Source organism: Pithys albifrons, chromosome 3 (genome assembly GCF_047495875.1).
Source record: "Pithys albifrons albifrons isolate INPA30051 chromosome 3, PitAlb_v1, whole genome shotgun sequence".
Taxonomy (NCBI): Eukaryota; Metazoa; Chordata; class Aves; order Passeriformes; family Thamnophilidae; genus Pithys; species Pithys albifrons.
Window position 1 is genome coordinate 25,322,840 of NC_092460.1, and position 24,445 is coordinate 25,347,284.

General features: G+C 40.2%; 1 protein-coding gene and 1 pseudogene across 1 annotated transcript; both read left to right on the top strand.

Moving 5' to 3' along the window:
• The first annotated feature begins 1,280 nt into the window (after nt 1-1,280).
• NT5DC3 (5'-nucleotidase domain containing 3) lies at nt 1,281-21,262 on the top strand. Its single transcript, XM_071551064.1, has 14 exons — nt 1,281-1,537; nt 4,381-4,565; nt 7,444-7,518; nt 7,948-8,003; nt 11,499-11,589; nt 13,172-13,309; nt 14,569-14,629; nt 14,867-14,969; nt 15,114-15,215; nt 16,217-16,298; nt 16,636-16,722; nt 17,888-18,028; nt 18,376-18,440; nt 19,523-21,262. The coding sequence occupies exons 1-14, from the start codon at nt 1,318-1,320 to the stop codon at nt 19,782-19,784; spliced, it is 1,668 nt and encodes a 555-aa protein (XP_071407165.1). The 5' UTR covers nt 1,281-1,317; the 3' UTR covers nt 19,785-21,262.
• Nucleotides 21,263-21,393: 131 nt separating this feature from the next.
• Nucleotides 21,394-23,272, top strand: LOC139669306 (pre-mRNA-splicing factor 18 pseudogene; annotated as a pseudogene).
• Nucleotides 23,273-24,445: the final 1,173 nt, after the last annotated feature.

Consider the following 24,445-nt stretch of genomic DNA (forward strand, 5'->3'; position numbering starts at 1 on the left):
AGAAACATCAAGGAAAGCAAGTACCAGATCAGAAATTCTCTATGAAGTTGTCTTTCCTCTCATCTTGTCTGTTTTCTCAATGTTGACCATCTTGTTTTCTCCTTCATTCCAGAATTTATCATGAGAGATTTGTAGTCATGTATGCTAGAATCACATACTGAAATAACAAAATGACAGTGTAATGTAAATGATAATGTAGGAACTTTGATGAAAGCTGTAGCTGGTCTCCACCAATAAGCAAGTGCTGGAAGGCGGTAGAATATTAGATCATGACTGTAATGCCAATCAAGATCTCAGCCTCGTTTGGAAGGATAGAGCACATAGCTCCCAAGTGACAGACACTTTGAAATCCAAAGCTGATTGTTTTTCTTTCGGTTTGTTATGATTTTGCCTCTGAAAATGAGTGTCATTCTTTGTAAAAGAAGAGAATGCTCAGAGTAGTATTTAGGCTGAAATCCTTCAGTTTTGTGTAGGATTACTTTGTCTAGAGGAATGGCTGAGTAACTTCCAGACGTGACAATGGGTTACGTGGATGTCCTTGGTATAAGAACAAGTTGTATTTGATGTTTACTGTACTGGAAAAAGAATATGTTCCTTTTGTTGTAAAGAAAGTTTCTAAGCACATCAGGAATTCTGCATGTAGAACTGTAACCATTCTGCTGTGGCAATGGTCTTGGTCTTTGTTCTTCTTTATCCATTCAGCATCTAATTTTTTTTAAACAATTATTAATAGATATGGCTCAAGTTCTCAGATTGCCAGTCTACAGCTCTCCGTGAGAAGTGTTTCACAAGAACATGGAGAGCCTCAGGACAGCAGCAGAATTTTGTGAGTTTCAGTGTATTTCATTTGCAGCATGTGCTCTGAGCTTGTATTTCTCCCACAGTAAGCAGGTGTACACAGCACTTCCGAAGCGCACGCCGGCTGGAAGGGCAATTATTTGATGATGTGGCATTTGTGGTCAGGAATCACAGGCAGAGCCCGAGGGCAGCAGAAGAGTCGCGGTGCCTTCCCCGAGCGGCTCCACCTGACCCTGACCCTGACCTTGCCGGGCAGGTGCTGGGGGCGGTGACGCATGGGGTGGGGGCACTGCCTTCCCTCCGGGTTTGGCAGCTCGGAGGGCTCGGGTCAGCGCTGAGGCCATGCCCACACTCCGCTGTACGAGCCCCCGGAGCCTCCGCTCTGCCCTCGGCCGGTACCTGCGCCCGGCCAACCGGGCCCGCCTCCCGCCTCGGCGCGGCCCCGGGGCGGGGCCCGAGGAAGTGACTTCAGCCGGCGGCAGCGGCGGCTCGGCAGGGCTGAACGGAGCGGAGCGGAGCATGGCAGCAGCGGCGGCGGCGGCGGCGCGGTCGCTGCTGGCGGCGGGGCGGGCGGGCGCGGGAGGGCGGCGGGTTCGGGTTCAGGTCCGGGTCCAGGTCGTGCCCGCCGCGGGCGCCGCTCCCTTCTGCACCGTGGCCCCGCAGCAGCAGCCGCAGCCGCCGCCCGACATGAAGAGATACATGTGGTCGCGCTACAAGGAGGCCAAGAGGGTCACCAAGGGTGAGCGGCGCCCCCGGGGGCCGGAGCGACGCCGCCGCCAAGGGATGCGGGTTGGGGCTGGGAGCGGGGGAAGGACGGAGCCGTGGGGGCAGCGGGAAGGGCTCGGGGGTCCGGCCCGGGGGACACCTCTCCCGGGGCTGCCCGGGCCGGGCGGCGGGACCGGCCCCTCGGGGTCCGCAGGGTCCGCAGCGCCGCTCGGAAGGAGCCTTTCCCTGCAGGGCGGCTCGGGCCCCGCACAGTGGCAGGTGCTGGAGGTGTGTTGCATGGAGAAAAGCAAGTGTCTAAGAGAAATTGATCATCTGTTTGAGGGGCTTTCTGCAATAAGCTGCTCTGCCCAAAAGTTAAAATCCAGTGAAGTTTTGGATGACTTTTCTTCATTTTGCCTGTGGTTCCATTATAACACTGAAGCACTGTAAAATGCTCATGGTACGTGCATGGCAGTGGGAAGCCCTGATACCTGGCCCGGCTAGGCAAAAAGCTCGCGGACAAATGCTTGTTTGCTTCTGCCTTTGCTCTGATGGGAGTAGTATTACCAAGGTAACACTTGCTGGAGTACAAGCTTAAATATGTGATCTTTTTTGAGAGCTGCAAGAGAAAGAGGCAGAGTATGTTCTACAATATCAAGTGAAAAAAGCTTGTCCTATAGTGGCAATGGATAATGCTTTAGATTGCATGGTTTGCCCTTAAAGAAGTCACTGTGCCATCCTGCACTTAAGTGTCTTGGACATGAACTGGGACTTCACAATGCTGGGTACACATAAAGCATTTGCAGATATAAAATAGCGTCAGCATTTCAGAAGTGAAATTAAAAGCAACATTAAAGATCTCAGTGATGTGGGCTTTTGGAGGATCAGATAAGGGATAGGAAGAAGATAAGTCTTTTGAATCTTTTTTTCTTTCCCTGTTTTTGGAATTAGCTTTCTCTTATTCTAAACCACACCCAAATAATACTTCAGAGTAATGTTATGAAAGAACAAGTCGGTCAGTGGGTGTGAGTTGGCGAAAGATGAGGCAAGTGCTTTCTAGAATATTTCAGACTATTATATTACAGCCTAAGTCTCCCAGTGGCTTCACGTATGTTAGTTACTATGTTGAGATGACATCTTGACATCCCTCTTCATTTTTGACCCAAGGTTTGTAGCACTTGGGATGCTGTCTGCCAGCCAGAGTGTTTTAATAGCCACCCACTGTTTATGCTCTGTTTTCAGACAGGCACCACTCAAGCTCTTTTATAGCTGAAGTACCTTTTCATCTATATATAGCTGTATAAATATCTTTGTTTATAAAACAAGTGTTGACTCACCAGGCTGAACAATTGACATTTGAAAAAATACTTTAATCCAGAAATGGGTGTTGTAACGTGATTTTGGAAGTTCACTAGAAGCTGTTCTTATGACTTGAACTTAATTGAATGATTCATGGCCCTTTTTGTAGACAAAGAGTATTTGCCTTAATTGTAGCATGTAAAAATGCATTTGATATGATTGCTAGGCTTTATCTGAAATTTGTAATTAAACTCAGTGAATTTGCTTTTCTTTCTCTCTCAAAAATTAAAATATTTGGAACTCTGCATCTGTTCAAGTTGAATGGGTTCACATTACTGACTGTACTTGGGCATCTGTATGTTTCTGACTGTATCTCCCCATCAACCGTGCAGCAGTCAAAGGCATTGCTTTTACAAAAGAAATGTTGTTTCCCATTCCATGAGCTGGCCCCAGTTTTCAGAAGCGAGTGTGGTCTAACAGGTCTGCAACCTCCACACCCTCCTGCCTTGCTGAGATGTTTTCCTCTGGTGGTGGAGCATAAAGTGATCTGCCCTCAGAGCCGAAGTTGTTGACATGAGCTTGATTGATTCCTTTTAGACTTAGAAAGTAACCAAACAAACCATGTTCTGTTTAAACTCACCCTTCCAAGCACAGATTTAACATGATAGTACTTCCCCCCCCCCCCCCCCCCCCGCAACTAGTAGGGAAGTCTGGAATATAAGATAGTGTATGAGAAAGGAAGGAAGGAAAACATGCTCATGTATTATGCTCCAGGAGAGTAGCATTTAGCCTCCTAATGTTGCTCTTTCAAGTTTTCTAAACAAGAAATATAAGCATTTGTAATGTTTAGTACTGACATTGGTGTTGGCCCTGAAGTTACTTAATATGTTATGGTCTTAACTTCCCAGTACACTTTTCTGTCAAATATCAGGAGAAACATACCTGTAGAAATGGAGTGGTCTTTGCACTCTAGGTGTATGTATGTAGAGAATAAGCAGAATATTTTTTGGTTTCCTGATTTGCTACAAGGTTAATAAGAGTAGCAATGTGTATGTAACAGTTGTTTGGAAAGTATGGCAGTCACATAAAGTAACCTTGAAGTGGTGAAGCAAAAAAAAAAATCACAGCAATGTCAGATGAAACCAATATTAGTTCTTCTGTGGCAAGAGCTAGATCAAGTAATGGGAGAAGACAAGGCTGCTAGAGGAGGAGTAGTAATAACAATAATAATATCACTCTCCAAGTCCAAATTCATTTTCAAAAGCACTAATAAATATCTGAACAGAGTTAGCAAGAAATTATGCCTGCTGTTCTCTGACAAGCAAGATGGCAAAATGCATGTTCTTTCCAACTAGGACGGTGCAGAGAAAAGTGCTTCAAATAAAAACTATGGGTCACTCAGATGGGTTAGGGACAGCATGTTCAATAGCATCGTATTGTTAAGGAACAGCTGCCTACTGTGGAGTAGTTCGATAGTTTCCATCATCATTTATCTATTTTTAGCAATTGCTAATGTATTTCTATGTTATTAATTAAATAAAACTGCAAGGGTGGTGTAATTTTTTTTTCTGTTCACAGAGTTGGTTCCTTCAATTATGAGTAACATGCTGAATCCAGATGCTATTTTTTCAAACAACGAAATGAGCCTGTCAGACATTGAAATTTATGGTTTTGATTATGACTACACATTGGTCTTTTATTCTAAACATTTGCACACGCTGATATTCAATGCTGCTCGAGATCTTCTTATTAATGAACATCGGGTAAGTAAAATTAATGGAATAACAATAAATTTATGAATAAAGAGTGTAATAAAGGATTTCTGATTGAGAGGCATAACTCCTCTTTTCATGCCTCAGTCCTAGCTCGCCTCCTTTATAGTACATTTTGTACAAAAGCTACAAATGAACAACACAAGTGCTGGTTTATTCTCAGCTGCAGTTTTGAGCAGAGCACAGTCTGTTAAGGACTGCAGTTATTTTTGTCTTATTTTTTTTAATGTGGTGATGTGGCTGTTGTTTGTTCCTGATTGCCATTTATTGGAGTCACATTAATAAATAAGAAGCTTGAAAGTTACCATTGTCCTGTTTTGTGCATTGCTGTGAGTGCAGTGATTAATTTCCACGGGTAGTATTTTTAGCTTGACTTCTTAGCAGGTCTTTGGTTGCAGTGTGTGCTCGTGAGGTGCTCTGTGTGCACCTGGCATTTTGGCTGCCTTAGCTGAAGGGACAGTGTGTGCAGTGACACTGTAATCAGAGCCTGGATACAAGTAAGTGTTCAGCTCAGTAGTTCCCTGCCCTGTTGCCTCACCAAGCAGTGTGTTTGCAGATGTGACCAGTTGACATCCAAGCATTTTGGAGCTGGTTGTGTAGTCTGGGGATGGGAACAGTTCCCCTGTGTCAGGAAGCGAGGGGAAGATGGGTGACTTAGGAAAATGAAGGTATTGCTGGGAAAAAGACTGGAGAAAAAACATGTACTAAAAGAGAAAGAGTCTGTTGAATGGTAGGACTTGCAGGTAAATGAAAGATGAAAAGTACACAGAAGAGCCTAATAAAACTGCTTGTGTATTTTTGTACAACCTAAATCTGAATGGGTGTTATTCTGCTTTCGTATCTGAATCTAAAGGTTAGGAGCTATATATAAACATCTATAAATATCACTGGAAGAACAAACAAAACTTCATGGGTTTTACAAGCATACACAGCTTGATCCCCCTACAGTTTTGGCCTGCCTTGGTAGTGATTTCTGTAGGATGTGTAAATACACTTTATTGAAGCTACGTGGTTTTTGTAAAAAACAGCGTTACTGTAGGAGTAACCAGTTCTTGTAGACAAAAATTCAAATGGTGCTCTGTCTTCAGTGTTTGAATTAATTTGGGTAGCAATAACTTTCCTGTTTGTATCGATTAAAATATCCTGAGTTTTAGCAAAGAGAGCTATAATAGCTTTTTGAGACAGCTTGCTGAAATACATAGTCCCCTCTTGGAATTTACTGAGAGACAGGAGTTTTAATTGGTGATAACTCTATAGATGCTTATACTGTTACTGGTTTTTTTCCCTTTAACTTGAGAAAAAATCTTCTAGATAGTATTGTCTGTTATGACTATTACAGTCAGCCTAAAAGATGGCCAATTTTGGTCATGGCAGTGTGAAGTAATTCATCAGAAATTGTAAAATGCAGTGTAGGAAGCAAGGAATTTTGAAGTATGTCCAAGAGGATAAACATCAGTTTAATGCTAATCACGGAGGTGGCAGTAGGTGTTCAGTGTAAGCTCTTGCTATTTGGTTTATTTCTTTCCTAAAGTACAGGCCTTGTGCCATCCTGCTGTTGGCGTGTGGTTAGGTTTATCAGTGCCAAAAGTGGAGTAGGCAAACAGTACTTTATCATTCTTTCACTTGGTTTGTAAGGAAGCTTTCATTTGTGTGCCAGGATAGACTTGCTCTTTATGTGAAAACACAGCCTTCTAGTAGAATAAAGTAGGCAAGTCAAGCATGCAAAAATATGATAAAGTCAGAAATAAATTTCACGGTACATGCTTGATGTGGTTGCTTTGGGGCATGTGCAGTACATGGTAGTTTTTAGTTGATCACTTTCTGTATCCTTGGTGTTTTACCTTGTGCCTCTGCTTCATGTTTCCTGGCCAAATCTTTGTGTCTTCCAACCTGTCTGTTGGCTTTTGATGCTGTTTTTCATTCTGATCCGTAGCCTGCCTCATGTTTTCTAGAAGTGGTAGTGAGATTGATAGTTAGGAGAAAGGACTGTTTTCTTTAACTCGATACCTGTGCTCAGTACAAGTGCAATCTACAGCAGTTACAGAGAAAGTCCTCTTCAGCAAGATAAAAACTTTGGCCTGAATTGCAATTTATTTTTTTATCATAAAAGTGGCTGGAGTCTCATTTGAAGCTGCATAATGTACTTTTTCCTCCCCTCCCCTGAAGGCTTGTAAATTAGCCATGTATACATGGAGACTATTGTAGTGAAGGTGAAAAACGTGCCTGAGATGAATTTGCCAAGTTGTAGGACTACTGTAGCCTGTGGGAGGGAAATGAAAGATTGCCTTTTGGAGGGTTAATCAAAGAAATTATAGTTTCTCAGGCCTTGTCAAAACCACTGAAGTGTTTTACCTTTCAGAAACAAGTGAACAAAATCCCTAGCCCAAGGCACTCACCTAACATTTTTTTCAGGGCAACCTGTGCTTAAAGCAGGACAAAATTACAGTGGACTGAAAATGGGCTTGTACTGAAAAAATGCTAGAAAACAATATAATAGTAGTTTGACCTACCTACATTACATATAAAGGACATGAGGAAAGAGTACGTGACAAAGGCATTCAATTCACATGCAACTGTAAAAGTTTTTTTTAATATATTAAGAATACATTAAATTCATTTTTCTGAACAAGAGGCTAATGTTCAAAGGTAATCACTACAGAGTATGCCTGGACGTTGAACTTCAGGTACCGTGATTGACTTAGATTTAAAACAATAACCTTGGATTTTTTGAAAAATGTTTGACTTGTCTTGCACTGTGTACGTATGTTCCCAGCAAAAAGCAAAGTAAATTTGGACTTTTACAGTTCTGCAGAAACAATTTTTGTTTCTATTACGGATTTCAAATCAAATCATTGCTCTGTTTTCTTAGTATCCTGGAGAAATAAGAAAATATGATTATGATCCAAATTTTGCCATCAGAGGACTTCATTATGATGTGCACCGGGTATGTATAAATAACTTTGTGATGTGTTATGCAGTGCTGAGAACTTAGCCAAAGAATATAGCTCTTAAGTCTTTCAGCTTTCCACTCTGGATTGGTTTTAAGGATATTGTTTTATATTTTTCTCTTTTATAGTAAGCTTGATTATTTATTATGATTGATATTATTAATTTATTAATTAAGTTATTTTAATAGCTTTTAAGAAGAAAATATTTTGGGTGTTTGTCCTCATGGTGGGTGAAGGAAGGCAACTTAGAGTGCAACAGAATAAACTTAAGTAAAAGTAATTAATAAAAGTATTTTGGAAGCTATGAAGGAAGTTTGTGACAGTGCTCAGGTGTTCTTAAGACAGGTTAGAAATAAAATTGGCTTGACTTTTATGATTTCATGTGAAATAGCTGATGTGATAAAAACTTTTTTTTTTCCCTGCAGGCATTATTAATGAAGATCGATGCTTTTCATTATATTCAGCTGGGAACAGTTTACAGGTGGGTAAAATTATTTTCTATCTATAATAAGAATGTATACTCTTAGTTTTTGAATCTTTTAAATGAATTTTTTAGGGTACATCTTGGGTTCATATCAGAAGCACAGTCATGAATGAACATTGCAGTGTTACTGGAAGGGGGTTTCTTTGCACCTCTGTGTGTACACACAGACATGTGGACATGTTTACTGACTGATACAGCACAGCTGATTCCCCAGTGCAGTGCTGGGGAAATTGGCAAGCTGGTTGGTCACATAGTGCTGACTCACTTTGTTTCCGGCTGTTAAATTGTGCTGAAAGACATCTAAAAATACACTGATGACTTCTCTGCTGTTGCTTTCTATGTAAATAAGTGTCACAGAGTGCCTGTTAGCATGACTTTGGTGTGGTTGTGGAGACACTTGAGAGGTCTTGATGTGTTTGCACAGAGCTTTTAAGTTTGAACACATCAACCAAATCATACTTGGAGAATGAAGCACAACACAGCCTGACACTTTCTGAGTTTATTGAATTGGTGTAACATGGGCAATCTCTGTGCTGTGCTTTGTCACATGATACAGACATACTATACGTGATCTTTGACAGGAGAGTTTTTAGTATTGCTCAGTTTGCTGTAGTGAAGCAGTACACATTTGACCAACATGAACAGCACACTTGGTACCAGATTTTAAATCAAACAAGAGGGCAGACCGTCTTTCTTGAAGTCATTGGACAAAAATTTTTCATTTGGGACCAAAAGATGATATGACCTTGAAGCAATTTACTGTGGGAGACTGTGTATGGTAATATGAAATAAAGATAATATGGTCATTACTTCTTTTTGTTTGCCAGTTGAGCAGATAGGCACATGGTTCAGCCATAGTCATTGATCTGGTATTTTACTTGTCTCCCTTTTGGGAGAGGGGAGAGGAAGGCAAGGAAAATCAAAGAGGACACAAGATGGCACAGTCCAGGATTAGACTCATACTGTCAATGCAGTAGCCAGCTAAATCTGCCTAAACAGTGTGTGCTGTATGCAACATCAGAGTCTGAAGGCAACTTCATACCACTTACTTATGTGTGCTGATGTAGAATAATTATTTATGTTCCAACTGCCAAAGCCTATTCTTGTGATTTTCAAAGAAATCTTTTATGCAGGACTAGGAGGGAACCAGAGAACTCTGTAAGGGTTACTGATTGCAGGATTCACTGTGAAAACTGCTAGTTTGTTAGATTAAAGGCTAGGTGAAGGAACCAAAGCTGTGTTTATTTGTAGTGGTATGTAGTAGAAGTGTAGAGATTGGTATGGATGGAAACATGTATGTATGAGAGCACCAGAAGAAATGTTGATAGAAAGAAACGAAAGGATGGCATGTGTTGGTGGTGCCTACATCAGCTGGTGATTAGGATTTCATCACATCTGCATGCTGTTTCTCCAAACACCTGTACAGGGATGAGGGGAAGAAAAGGGGCTGAAGGCTGTGAGGAATGATGCCAGGAAGATCAGTGATGTGACTAGAACTGTACAGGTGTCCTAGATGAGGAGATGAATGGGTGGTGAGTCCCATCAGCAGTGTTGTGTTATGGCTGAAAGTGAGACAGAATGAAGAGGCAGAAAATCAGTTGCTGTCAACTCCTAGTACAAAAGGCACGTCCAAAGCCAAAACATGATCAGTCAAGAAAATTCCAGAAAGGTGTTGAGATTTGTTGAAGAGTTGATGTCCCTTGTTCTCCCTGTCATCCAGAGTAATTCTGGATGGACTGCTAGGCCAGACATCTTGTTATCTGTGAGAGTGAAAGCTACCACTTCACTCAATACTTTCTCCTAATTTTCTTTAAAATGAGATTACCTTATCTCTACCAACCCTGACCTTTGCTGTCAGTTGCTGCATATCTGTAGTTGTTAGTTTTATCATTCCATATGTTCTGTATGTGTGCAGGTCAGTTACACAGCTTTGGTAGCAGGACTAGCCCCAGTGTACAGCCCCATTTACACTGAGGGGTATAAGCAATTCTGGGATCCCTTTAACAATGCATATCTCCAGCAGCAGCAGAGGGAGTGCTGCTGAAGGTGGGCAGTGATGCTTTTAGTGGTGGAATAAAATAAACTTTGTAGTTACACAGCTGGACTATGAACTATGTCAAGACTTTGAGTCTTCTGGTAAAATCAATCTGCAGCTTTACCTAGACAGTCATCTCTCCACTTACATTTTCACTTATGTCTCTTGTCTTCTCTGATTTGTGCTTAAGTAGTTACAGCTCCACAAGTGTTTTCTTTAGCAGTATTCCAGTACCACTTGGCATAGCTGTTTGCTGATGAGAAGATTCCTTCTCAGCTCAAATGGTATTACTTAGTATCCAGTTAACATTTTGGTTGCACTGCCTTGTGTTTGCTGCTGTGCAGTGGGCAATGCTGAACTCTGTATAGTACAAAACCAAAGTATAATCTGCTCTGTTTGTGCACAATACTGACTTCAATGCTGGAGTCCTGCCAGCAGTAGCTCAGAGTTACATACCAGTTTGTGTAGCATTGAGAAAAGCAGTAAAGGAGCTTGTTAATGTGGGATTCTGCTACCACAGGAGCCCTCAGGAAGTGCATGTCTTATGCCTTTCCACTGCAAAGCTGATGTGGGTGATAAGCACTGAAGGTACTGGGCTTAATCAATAAATTTATTTAGTTTTTATTGCCTGACAACACTTCTTGGTAGGACCAAGAAAGGAAGGCACTGAAATAAGTCTGTTTTAAAAAGCTGCAAAACACCATAAGTAAGCTTGGAAAAAAAGAGACCAGTTAATGTGGTTTTTATTTGTGTTTTTTATTCCTAAGCAAAATCGCAACACTTCTGTGTTCTTTGGCAAAGATATTTGCCTGCAGTCTTATAGATGCTTTAGTAAAAAATGGTTGATGCTGTAAGAATTTAAGACTGAACCAAAGCCTTTAGTCTCTTAATAGTTCATAAAGAAACTCTGGGGAGAGATGATATCTCCTCTTTCACCATTTGTTGTTATATTTTTATATTTTAACTAACAGTTATCCTTCAAGTAATTTTGAATTTTGGGAAACTGAACTGTTGGTACAGTTTAAAAATTCTTATTTAGTTAAAGGTTATGTATGTTTTTCTTTCCCTTGAATATTCAAGGTCATGATGCAGAATAATCTGGTTTAAACCCTATCACATCATCGATGCTGTATGAAGGAAAGGCAGTGAGGAATTACTTTATGTTAAGAAACTGGAAGCTCTAACTACTAACAAACCCTTGAGGCATAATTTCAATGGAGATTGATTAGTTTTTTCTGTAAAGTAAAAAGGGCTTAAAATTTGAATGTGTTCTGTGTGCATCAGCCTGTTACTTGTTTGGTAAGGAAAGATGCTGTTTTAGCTTATAAACAAAAGCATTCCTATGACATTAATAGCATTTTACTAAGGTCCAGATCTAAGTGTTAATTTGTCAGACTTTGGTGATTACTTGAAAATTTTAATCTGACTTTTGAACTCAAGCTAATGTTGTTTTCCAGAGGCCTCAGTGTTGTCCCAGATGAAGAAGTCATTGCAATGTATGATGGTTCCCATGTCCCTTTAGAACAAATGAGTGACTTTTATGGAAAGGTAAAAACACAAACTGGTCTTTATAAAGAGTTGGTGTTTGTTTTTTTGGTTTTGATGGGGGTTTTTTGTGATGTGAGGGTAGTGGTATTTAAATTGCGTTCTCATTATAACTAGCAGTTATATTTTCTCAATATATGATTGACTTACAGTGCTAGATGTGAGGTTTGGCCTCTAAAGTTTTCTTTCTCCTACTTGCTGTGGTTTCTTCTTTGACTGCTCCTCTGCCAACTCATACAGACAGAGTAGTGGAACACAGAAGATCAAGTGACTTGCTCAGCGTTACACAGCAAATCTGATAAAGTCTGGGAAATGAACCATACCCAGGCTATGTACTTCTTCCTGGTGGTCTGATGGCTTAACTGATGTAGTAGCAAGTAAATGTATGGAGGCAGATCCTGCATGCACAGTGGCAGAATGACAGTAAGAGGATCTGACAAAAGATGAATGATAAAAGATGAAACATCTAAGTTTTAGGATGTGATTTTCTCAGGAAAGTGGATTTTTTTGCTGGGTTTCCCAAATGAAGAATGGTGCTGTCTTTTTACTGAAAAGCCAAGTTTATTTTACCCCTTTTACTTAAGGGTGTTAATTCCATGTTGATAGGAAAGGCCCTTCTTTGTGCTGTGGAACATTTTATTGTTCTTGCACTTGTTCTTATTTTAAGGAGCTGAATGGAGAATTTCCAAGTTTGATCTCTGCTGCAGTTGTGGATATCATCCTGGCTCTCCCTGTGGGATGCCTTGGTCTCTTTACGCCTATAATTCCTTGATCTTGGAAAGGAGAGTGACAGGACAAGAGGCAAGGGACACAAATGGAACACAGGATGCTTCCTCTGAACATCAGGCAGTGCTTCCTTTACTGTGAGGTTGACTTAGCACTGGCGTGGGCCCATTGCCCAGGAAGGTTGTGGAGTCTCCAGCGTTGAAAATGCAGAAGCCACCTGGACACTGTCCTGGGCAGCTGGTTCTCAGTGGCCATGCTTGGGCAGCGGGCTTGGAAAAGAGGACTCCAGAGGTCCCTTGAATCCTCAGCTATTCTGTGTTTCTGTGGTCTTGAGCTTTACTTGTCTTATTGAGAAGTACTTGGGTTGTATTTGCTGTTGTATAAAGAGAGTTTCTGTTTTTCTGAAACTTAACTATTGTTACAGCTTTTGCAGACTAGAAGTCTCTTCCCTTGTTACTGCAATAGCTATTGTAGATTCTTACAACTTCTTATTATCTCAAGGAGGTAAATTGTTTTGCAATCCTAAGCATTATTCTACTTACCCTCAAACAAGTAAGAGAACCTCCACCCCCCATCACATATTGCCTTATTTGCAGAAATGCAGATTTCTAGTGAAGACATCTAAGGCCTTTTCTTGGCTTTTAGCTTAGCACTGTCTCTTTTTTTATAAATGAGAACACTTTCCTTGGAGATGCTATATCAAAGGTCATAGTTTAAAAAGAGTTTGAAGCAATGTGAACAGGGATGGCAAAACTGAATATCTGCAACAAGGCTGAAGTGTTTATACTGAATGAATGGAAGTGTTCTAATCTGACAAATGCCTGACTTTTTTTCTTCCCTTGTCTTCTCATCACTGTAGAGCTCACAAGGAAATACAATGAAGCAATTCATGGATATATTTTCCTTGCCAGAAATGATGCTCCTTTCTTGTGTGAATGAATATTTTCTGAAAAACAACATAGACTATGAACCTGTTCATCTGTACAAAGATGTCAAGGTAGTAGCTTTGAAGATTTAGGTAAACCTCTATGTTTGTTCGTCTTCTCTGTGAGCATTTCAGGAAGCTTTTGCCTATTGAGTCAGCCTCGGTGAAATACCTCACCTTAGGTTTTGTGTGGAGTAATTATTGCCATATAACCATAAAAACATAAATAAAATTAAGGTAAAGCTTGTAAAAGAAGCACAGAATCATTTGAAATTTGTTTGAAATCTGACATTCTAGGGCTGTTGCTCTTTTTGTGGGTTTGAGGGGTGGGTAGAGAGAAAGTGAAGAAGCTCTTGTAAGTTGATAAAACTTCTTTTGATTGTTATTAAACATAGCCTTTTTCTCACCATCAGGAATGTAAGAAGCTATAAGAAATTCCAGTTTGGAGCTTTCAGTTGTAATGTCTCTACGTCTTGGCTAATACACAATCGTTTGCTATCTCATACTTTCAGACTTGCGGATGTGTATTGCACTTGTGTAGTTCAACAGATGTGTTGCTGTTGTGATTCAACTGTTGAATTTCTCCCTTTCCCAAGTAGATCAGTTGGACTTTACTCTGTAGGTCAAAAGTTTCTTAATTTTCCCTTCTGCCTGTGCTTACACAGAATCAGAAGGGTAGTTCATGTAGTTCCTGCTGAAGTGTGTGTAGAAATTTCTGTACTGTTCAGCATTACCATCATTTTGGAAGTCCTATACTGGTATTTTTTGAGGAAGTTTGGCTGTACTGCTGTTCTAAACAAAGCTGTCTAGTGCAGAGCTGGCTCATGAGAGCTGCCAAATGCCTCCAGAGCGCCTTATGGTGCTTTGCTCAAGCATTTAGCTTCTTTCCTCTGTTCATAAATTCCGTATTTAAATAACCAGAGCATTTGTGAGTGATCGTAATCTAAAATCTGCCAGACGTAAAACTTTTTTTTTTTGTAAGAGCAAAGGAATGTTTTCTGCTCCAAAGGTCACTAGAAACCTGTGATGACTCTGCTGCTACAGAGGGCTTTCACCCCACTTTACCCTTCTGAGCAACCTTTCACAGTGGTTATATAAAACAGCCCCTCTGCTATACAGTTTTATACTTCCCAAAATTTTGAGGTTAGTGTCTTGGAGGACAGGCTTACCCTTGGTTCGTGGTGACATACATATATATGCAATGACATCTCTGTAGAGTAAAATTCTGAGAAAGGAATTTAAAAAAAAAAAATTACTACTGCTATGCAGTGAGTGTGTATTTTATACTTGTAAAGATTTTGAAGTTCTTTAGTGCTCTGCTTTCCTTACAGGATTCGATCAGGGATGTCCATATCAAAGGAATAATGTACAGAGCAATTGAAGCAGATATTGGTAAGTACTAATGATTTCATCTATACAGGGTTTTCTCAATGATAGTGTACTGATCTTTCTGGCTTCCATATGTAAGATTACGAATTCTAAATTTTTAAAGCTTGAAAGAGTTGTTTTCACTTGTCAGAAGTGCCTTTGTTAAGTATAACCTCGTGTTCTGGGCCTATGGTTGAATGCAGAGACAATTCTTGTGAAAAACCTTCTCCATTAATACTGTGTTTTCCCTCATCCTCACAGAGAAATACATCTGCTATGCCGAGCAAACTCGTGCGGTGTTAGCTAAGCTGGCTGATCATGGCAAGAAGATGTTTCTGATCACAAACAGTCCCAGCAGCTTTGTGTAAGTGAACAGTTGTTTGCTGTTTAGCTTTCTTATGTTTCTAAAGGATGGGGAAGATGAGGTTCTTCAGTGTAATTTATTACATTGCACAGATAACTGCCCTTGGGTTATGCTTCATTGTTAATATCCCTCTGTCCTTTTCAGGGACAAAGGCATGAAGTTCATAGTCGGCAAGGACTGGAGGGATCTCTTTGATGTGGTCATTGTCCAGGCTGATAAACCAAACTTTTTTAATGATAAGCGAAGGTGGGTATTGAGTCAGTAAAGAATGATTCAAGCAGCTTATTCTGTATAAGGCTATAGAGGGTGCTATGTAACATTTTCATTTGTCTGCAATGTAAAATGAACTCATATTTGATGAAATCCTGTGTAAGGTCACTACAAAATGCAGCAACACCCAGTTCTGAAGTCTAAATATTTACCATTTCATACCTAAAAAAGTTTCAGGAGCTATCATCACAGTTATACAGCAGTGAGTTAGGGTCACAGAAGTTGTTTTTAACACCTTGGTTGAAAGTTGGTGAAGTATGCTTCCTTCCTTATAAACCTGAGGAAGTTTTGATGCCTTTCAGAGTCATCCCCTTGTCGGGAAATGTCTTTCATTGCTTCTGGGTTTTTTCCTTATTTTTTTAGTGACACATGATATTTGAAGGGCATCTCTCTGTCTGACAGTCTGGAATATTTGGACTAGTCATTCAATTACATAAACATATTTGTAATGTCCATGCAGTGTTCTTACACTTGGAAAAGACCTGTTCTTTTATGTGTGATTATGATTTGAAAGTGAGATAGAGGGAGGTGAGGTTTTTTTCCCTTTTCTTCATTTAATTTTAAAGAGAACTTTGCTGTACATCTTGCCCACAGTTCTCTGCTCTCTTCTTGGTTGTCCATGTGTACAAAATGAGGTACCGGGCAAGATACTTATGCATCTTCAGTTTTTTTGTGTTCTTTCCTCCTTAGTGGCAGACAATTCATGCTGTTTCTTTCCCTTTGACTGAGGTCCTTGCCTTACCTCAACAGCTGTTCTCAAACTCTGTAATAAATGTTACAGGTGTACTGGAGAGATATATTGCTTTGGACTGGTTAAAATGAAAGGTTTGGAATTTAGCATCTTCCATTACAAAATATTCAGGTGCTACAGAGCATGTTTACCTTTTGAGAGATGAATATTTTTAATGTGAAGATTTTAGTCTTCTAAGAAGTAACAGAATTTCTACGGCAACATAACAATTGTATGTCTATTCTAGACCATTCCGGAAGGTGAACGAAAGGGGGGTATTGCTTTGGGACAAGATTCACAAGCTGCAGAAAGGTCAGATTTACAAACAGGTACGCTTTCAATGAACTCTTTCAGTTCAAATTTAATACCTGTTTCCTAGAATCTCAACCTTCTTTAGCTATAAAAGCTTCTAAAATGGAATATGTTCTTTAAAAGAGCTATTTTAATGTCCAAGTTGTAGAAATTCATTGCTGGTATTGTGTGTCCTTGCCTCTTGAAGTGATAGTATTACTGAAATCACCTGTAAAATTTGGGATTCAGAATATATAAACTGAGGACAAGATTAATGATACGAAAATATTTTTAAGAGTGTACTAAATTCCTTTTTCATGCCTGTGGAGGTGCAAGTTTTATGCAGCTACAATGTACATGCTGTTGTTTCTGCAGGGTAACTTGTATGAATTTCTGAAGCTTACTGGCTGGAGAGGCTCTAAGGTTCTCTACTTTGGTGACCACATATACAGTGACTTGGCAGTAAGTAGTTTGCTTTCACAAAATAAGATAAAAGAAGAGGCTTTTTGTTAGTTTTCCTCCCCAGGTATTCACTATAACACACTTTATTTGAGATTTTGAAAGACAACAGAATTGGGTGGTTAAGCCATATTGCTTGTTTTTGCAGTGAAGAATGTTGGTGCCTTAAAAGGCCAACCACATTTTCCATTTGACTTGTAACATTTAACTTGTTTACTAACTGTGGTAAGGAATGTGTGAATTTGTATTCCTGATCCAGATACTGGTTGTGTCAGATGAACAGGTATCCAAATGTACAGGAGATGCATGATTTGGATGACATTTGCTACCAAGTGTAATAAGAGCTGAATGAACTTCTGTTTTGAATGCACCAGGCAATCTTCCTGTCCCTACTGGTAAACTTTCTTCTTAAGGTCTTGCCTTGGTTTGTATCCCCACTATCCAAGGATTTTCTTACCACCTTACAAACAAATGTACTATTAACTCTTAATTTAGGGTAAGTGACCACCACTTGAGTCTTTTGTAATTGATTTCATATGAATGCCTGGATAGGACTTTTTAATTGCCAAGCTGTCGTAACACGTTTCAGCAGCAGCAGATGTTAAGATTTTTAATTCAGTCTGCTCTTAAAAAGAAGTGTAAGTTTTGGTGCTTCAGAAGACTGAGGACCAAAACAAGGAGGATGCAACTGTGTTCCAGTCTGGCACAATGCAGAAGAGAACACAGGTGGCAGCTGCCTTGTGTTGTACCTGTCAGGGGGAGCTTGGGTCTCACAGCGGCTCCTGATAGGAGCCTTCTGTCAGCTGAATGTGTGGGTAAATATCATAAACCCAACATATGCTTCCTCCAGGTACTTCCAACAGTAGCAGTGGTCACATCTATACACGAATTCCCTGCTGTTTGTTTTAAACCTAGTGAGTTAGTGTTTACTTGCAAGTGCTTGTGTGTTCATTATATCTCTCTCTTCAAAAATGCAGGATTTGAGTTTTATTATGAAATTAAATTTTATTGTCTATTGGCACATTAGTCCCACACTTTGATATTTCTCCTTATTATACATAAGAAGCAATTAATGCCCCTTTGGGCTAAACAGTGGTCCAATTCTTCAGTTCTTTTAAGTAGTTCTTTTTAAGACTAATACCTATATTTTGTAATTCTTGGTAAATAGGATTTGACCCTGAAGCATGGCTGGCGCACTGGTGCAATTATTCCAGAGTTACGATCAGAGATTAAAATCATGAACACAGAGAAGTACATTCAAACTATGACCTGGCTGCAAACCTTGACAGGATTATTGGAACACATGCAGGTTTGTTCTCTCTGTGTGTAATTGGCTCTGTGTAGCTAAGTTTCTAAATGCTGGACATTGATGTTGCAAGTCCTTTCAGTGTCATTGAAGTTTTTGACTGTAGATAAATAAATGCAGTTATTTGTGTGGCTAGTTAATATGAGTTTCCTCAAAATCTTATTCTCTTCCTTCCCTGGTCAGCCTGGATCAATTCCTGCTTTTGGTTGTTTGAAATGCATGTGGATAATTTCTGTGTACTGATCTCTGAAGTATTGCTCACATCCTGTTGGCTGATAAGGGATTATTAGTAGAAAGTCTTATTTACAAGGGTGTCCTTAGTTACAGATTATCCATACTTCACATTCCAGGTTCACCGTGATCCTGATTCTCAAATGATTTTAGAAGAATGGAAGAAGGAAAGAAAGGAACTGAGGTAAGACACAGGAGATGAAGGATTTGCAATATGCTTCGTCATAGCCAAGGGTTCTATGTAATGTCTTCCACAGGTTTCTTCAGAATTTCTCTCCATCCCTGATTTATATTCCGTGATTGTCACAGACCTTATAAAATGTTTTTGTAAAGCAGTATTCTGCTTGTCTTTTGTGTACCTCTTCTCTGCTCTGACACTTTGTGCATATGAACCCCTTTTTCCTGTTCCTCTTCTTTAGAACAGATGTTACTTTTCTGCCTGAAAGGGTAACGTCATATCAAATACTTCTCCTCTTCATTCTGGTTCTCCTCTCCCTCTCTGTTCAGCTGCCATTGTTGATTACACAGCTTATGCACAATTAAAAAATGTATTTCTTTGTCAAGACTTAGGTCACTTTTTCAGTTTTTTAGATGATTTCTTCAGATTAGATGTAATACATTTTAGAATACATGGAAACTGGGCTCTGTACTAGACTGGATTTAGCAGTGGGTTTATCGCAAAGATAAGTAATAGGGATAAAAGTGCTAATAATCTATTATCATGAAGGAGTCATCCCTAAATGCAGGGGGTGTGAATTGCACAGTTGGCAAGGCCAGCAGCTGTACCGCATGAAAGTAAATGAAATGGGAGTGATACTTGGCAGTGACTAATGACAGAAGTTCATCCCAAGATGTGTTTAAGCTTTTTGTATGCATTAAGCCAAATCATTGACTTGTTAAAGAAGTCTTCTATCTCTGGGACAAGTGGATGTCATTAGGATTTAGATAAAAGTCTTCTTTCGTCTTTAGCAAAAAAAAGGATTGAGGTGTTATGTTTCTGATGTCAGAAGCAACTTACCTATTGGTTTAGTGGAGAAGTGTGAAGCTCTTCTGTTCACAGCTGTGGTTTCTAGATCTGGGCTACATGTGTGCAAGAGGTGAAAAATACTATGTAGCTCATTTAAGTGTTTAGTAGTATAATGGCAAGAGAATAATGCATAGCACAGATTCTGTGAACTGCATGCTTCAGGTTCTGGATGCTGGCTACTGAAGAGATATGTGCAGGCCTCTTCACTCCATTGTCTGTTTTCTTTTTTGGGGGGACAGGGAGATGAACAGGAATTTCTTCAACGCACAGTTTGGGAGCATATTCAGAACTGATGAGAATCCAACTTACTTCCTAAGACGTCTCTCTAGATTTGCGGATATCTACATGGCATCACTGAGTTGTCTCTTGAACTATGAGCCTGATTACACGTTTTATCCAAGAAGGACTCCTTTGCAGCATGAACTTCCTGGCTGGTCAGACCAGCTGTGCACTGGTACATTCAGAATACCTTTCCTACAAGAGACAGTTCAGATCAAATAAAAACATGGTGACTCTTCTCTAAAATGGACAAATATATCTTGGTTTTTTTGAATGTATGCGTGTATTATTTAAGTCACTTAAATCTGTTGATTTAGATGTCCTTCATACTTGTTAGGGTTGTACCTGTTTTCTCCTCTCCTGCTCAGACATGTGAAAACTCCACTTACACAAAGAAGAGATGATGAACTGCCAAAATGGTAGTGGGTCAGGAGGGGGAGGGCACGTCTGAGAGGAAGGACTGGTGGACTTCTGGGGTAGTTTTTTTTTGTTTGTACATTGGAAACTTTGGTCTGCAGCCTTGTGTTTTACAAAGAAATACTTGTACTCTCACTCCTGGCCCTTTTCAGCGCTCCAGCTGGAGCCTGTAATGGATCTTGGCACTGAACAGCTTAAATCCAGTATTACTAATTCAGTGATAAACAGTTAATAACCAGCTTAGAGTGATGCTGAGAAGGATGATGTACATATTGTACTTTTCCTTGCTGCCGTGGCTAGAGCCTTACCTAACTGAGCTGAGAGCTGTAGTGTTGGCACGGCTCTGCTGCACGGCAGTGATGGTGGCATCGGCTCAGGCCGATGGGCTCATTCTCCTCTATGTGCAGTTTCTGTTCTTGCAATGTCTGTGCTTGGCTGCAGGTAGACCTGAACCTAAAATCGAAACTGACAGTAGCTTGGGCTGCTTCAGCTTCCTCTTGGGAACTTTCTTTTAAAGTTCCAAAATACGTGCATTTTGCATTTCAAAGTGTAGGCAGATATTTCTATCAGGCTTTAGTTTGACCCTAAATGCTGCTTTTAAAAATTTTAACAGTGTCTTATTACAGTGGTATGCAATGTGGTTTTGCTGTTTGCTAGGAGAGAATGAGTTTCATATAGCCTTTTACAGTCAAAAGTAAATACGCACAATGAGCAAAGGATTTAAAAGAAAATTTAAGAAATGAGAAAATGAAACCCAGAGTTTTCTGTTGACATGTTTTTAGCTCAAGCCCTGAAAGCTGAATTAGGGGTGGTGCACATTTTGCATAAAGAAAAATAGTTTTGGCCATGCAGATTAGAAGTTTTATTGAATTACTGAAGTTGAAGGTAATGCATGAAAACAAACTCTGTATAGCATATATGTTCCAAAGATTTGAGCTGAAGAATGTCTATTTTGCACAAGGAGAACATCTGTTGATGTGTTTCCTCAAACAGGCACTTTATAGAACTGCTATATAGTTGGTTTTGAGTAAGAATTATTTTCTTTCTCTGGATCAAAAAAAATGTGTTTGTTTTATTTTTTTAACTGGTGCTTCCCACCCCAGCCATTTTAGCAGGTATAATATGATTAATAATGTTTAAATTTTAGTTACTAAAGGCTTGGTTTGTAAAAGCATACAATTAACAAAATACATAGCATCTGGTATTCTTCATTTCATTTTGGGAAACCACTTGCTTTCTGTCCTAGTTCAGCAAGCCAGGACCAGTTTATCACTGTGTGGGTGTGACCAAAGCTGTATATTCTAAACCCTCTACGCCATTGCCCAAGAACTGGTAACAATGGACCATTTGCAGCAGCTGCCCAGGGCACACCTGACCTCTCAGGCTGTTAAGCTGGGTGTGAAAGAAGCCTGTGAGATACGAGCTGTGATAACTCCTTTCCAAGAAGTCGTTAGCACCTCCACACCCAGCCTGAGATGTCATGTCTGCTAATGGGCCATCAGTGATTCCAAAATACCCTGAGTCACAGAGTGAGATCACCCGTTGTGTAATTCCTCACCCTGAGGGAGGTACTGGGCAGTCCCACCTGGACCTGAGAGGATATAATCTTGGGGGTTTTGGGACTTGGGGACCACTCGTTGGATCCAGAGGAGGACCAGAACCTCAACAGGACTGTGACTGTCATCTGTACCAACAAGTTTTTCCCTTCCTTTTGATTTGGACTCGGAGGAACCACGTGGGTCTCAGCACAGGGGCTAATGAACACCATTCTGTTCATTCCCCAGAATGCTGGGTTATACGTCTGGGTTTTGTGAGTTAAAACCAATTTTTCTTTGTGTCATTGTATTTATTGTAATATTTTAATTAACTTGTAACTCTGATTTATAATCTCTCCTGAGCTGGGTTCATTTCTCCTGCCTGTTTACCTTTAAACCAGCTCATCTTTGGAGCTGCCATGGAGATCCTGAAGCGCAAGATCAGCAGGAAGAGGCAGCAGCTGGAGGAGAAGAAGCTCCTGGGGGGAAATGAGAAGTGTTTTAAGTGCAGTGAGTTAGCTAAAAAGGAAGAGGAGGCTTACTTCCAGAGATGTGGCTACAAGGTACAGCAGCAGGAAGAGGAGGAGAAACCACTGACTGCATCAAATCCAGTGCTGGAACTGGAACTGGCAGAAGAAAAGTTACCAATGACCCTTTCCAGACAGGAGGTTATCAGGAGGTTACAGGAGAGAGGTGAGCCCATCAGGCTGTTTGGATAAACAGATTATGATGCATTTCAGCATCTGAGGACGATAGAAATTCTTGCACCTGAAGTGAGCAAGGGCCTGAGAAATGACCTGAAGGCTGCTTTGGACAAGATTGATCGGCAGTATCTCAATGAAATTGTAGGAGGCCAGGAAGGAGGAGATGGCGACTCCCAGAATGACCTGAAAGTCCACAAGGAGAATACTGCTATTGAAGAGCTAGAAGCATTGGGAGAATCCCTAGGAATGGTGATGATCACTATGATATGGACATCATAACAAAGTTCTTGAAGTTTCTTCTTGGAGTTTGGGCCAAGGACCTGAATGCCAGAGAAGACTACATGAAACGGGGAGTGCAGGGGAAGCTGAACAGCACCACTCAGAAACAGAGAGAGTTCTACCGGAGGCTGCTCTTCAGAAAACTCCGGAAGAGGACGCTTCCTGCAGACATCAAAAAATCAATAACAGATATTATTAAATTCATGTTGCAAAGAGAATACGTGAAGGCCAACAATGCCTATCTCCAGATGGCCATTGGATACACTCCCTGGCCCATTGGAGTCACCATGGTTGGCATCCATGCACGAACAGGTCAAGAGATCTCCAAACATGTAGCCCATGTTCTCAACGACAAAACCCAAAGGAAATATATACAGGAGCTCAAGAGGCTCATGATCATTTGCCAGAAGCACTTCCCAACAGACCCATCCAAGTGTGTGGGGTACAATTCTTTGTGAGGCATGACTCATGTTTTGGTGTCCAAGATGCAGAGAGAATGGAAGAGGCAGAGTCCGTGCTTGGACACCAACAGGAACTTTGTGAAAAATAAGAAAGTGGGAGATTTTCTATACCTTCCATTTTACAAGCCCCATTTATTTAGGTTTATTTTTAAATCTATGCTGAACACACATGATATGCAGCAGAGGGAGTGAGTTTTGAAGGTGTTAAGGCTGGGTGTGGAGGTGCTAATGACTTCCTGGAAGGGAGTTATCACAGCACTTATCTCACAGGCTTCTTTCACACCCAGCTCACATCCTGAGGGGTCAGGTGTGCCCTGGGCAGCTGCTGCAAATGGTCCATTGTTACCAGTTCTTGGGCAATGGCATAGAGGGTTTAGAATATACAGCTTTGGTCATACCCACACAGCGATAAACTGGTCCCAGCTTGCTGAATTAGGACATTTTCTATCATGATTGTCAGGTAAACAAACTTTTGGTGACCAAAAGTTTCCTTTTTTTTTGTCAACCTGTCTGTTATGTGCAAGTATCTTGATTGAATTTCATATACAGTGTCTCTTTCATGTTTTAAAAACATGTTTTCAAAGTAAAGAATGTATTCTAATCTACCCTGCACAATTTTATAGATAGTTTTCCTGTATGCTTGAAATCAGTACGACGTCCTCAGAGGTAGTTACAGATTTTATGGTGTTCTTGTGCTCCTGTTTCAAACTTGACATGCAACACACGTGAAGTGTGTGTGTGTGTGTGTATATTTAAACAGATGAATATACTTGAACTGAGCAAGTTCATCTGATCGTCCTGCTGTTTTGCTGGAAAAAAAAAAGATAAAGTTTTGCAGGAAGTTAGTTTGGCTTTATCAGGAAACTTGGTGGGGCTGTGCAAGAAATATTTAGCATAACTTATTAATGAAATGTGGGAATGGAAATAGCCTGTTTTGCCTTCAGTTCTTTATTCTATTGGTCAGCTAGAACCGAACTTGGTGTTACATGTGTGTAGCACCTCTCATGCTCCAGAGATTTCACTTCACTCTTTAAGAAAAAACACAACACCAAAACTACTGTACATTCTCCATCTTACTACCAGCAAATAATAACACTGTATTATTCAGTTTTGCATTATTGAATTTGATCAGGTTTTGTTGATTATAGCTCTGTGATGCTTATTCTTTCAAAGCTGACTAGGAGTCAGTTTGTTTGCTTAAATTTCCTGTGTTAAGCAGAAACAGTTTAATTGGCTTGGATGGTGTTATCCACATAATACACATTTTGTTTCAAGATTTTTTTCTTTTTTCACCCTTATTTACTCAACTTAGAAATCAAACTTCTGTACCAGGCTATGTTACAACAGCCAGCTCAATAAGTATTGTTTATATTGCATGAGTTCTTGAAATAAACAACGTTGCATGACAAAAATTACCTATATGAAGGTTGTGTTTCTTTAAAACAACCCAACTATATATAATATGAATTCAAGTGAGAATATTGAAG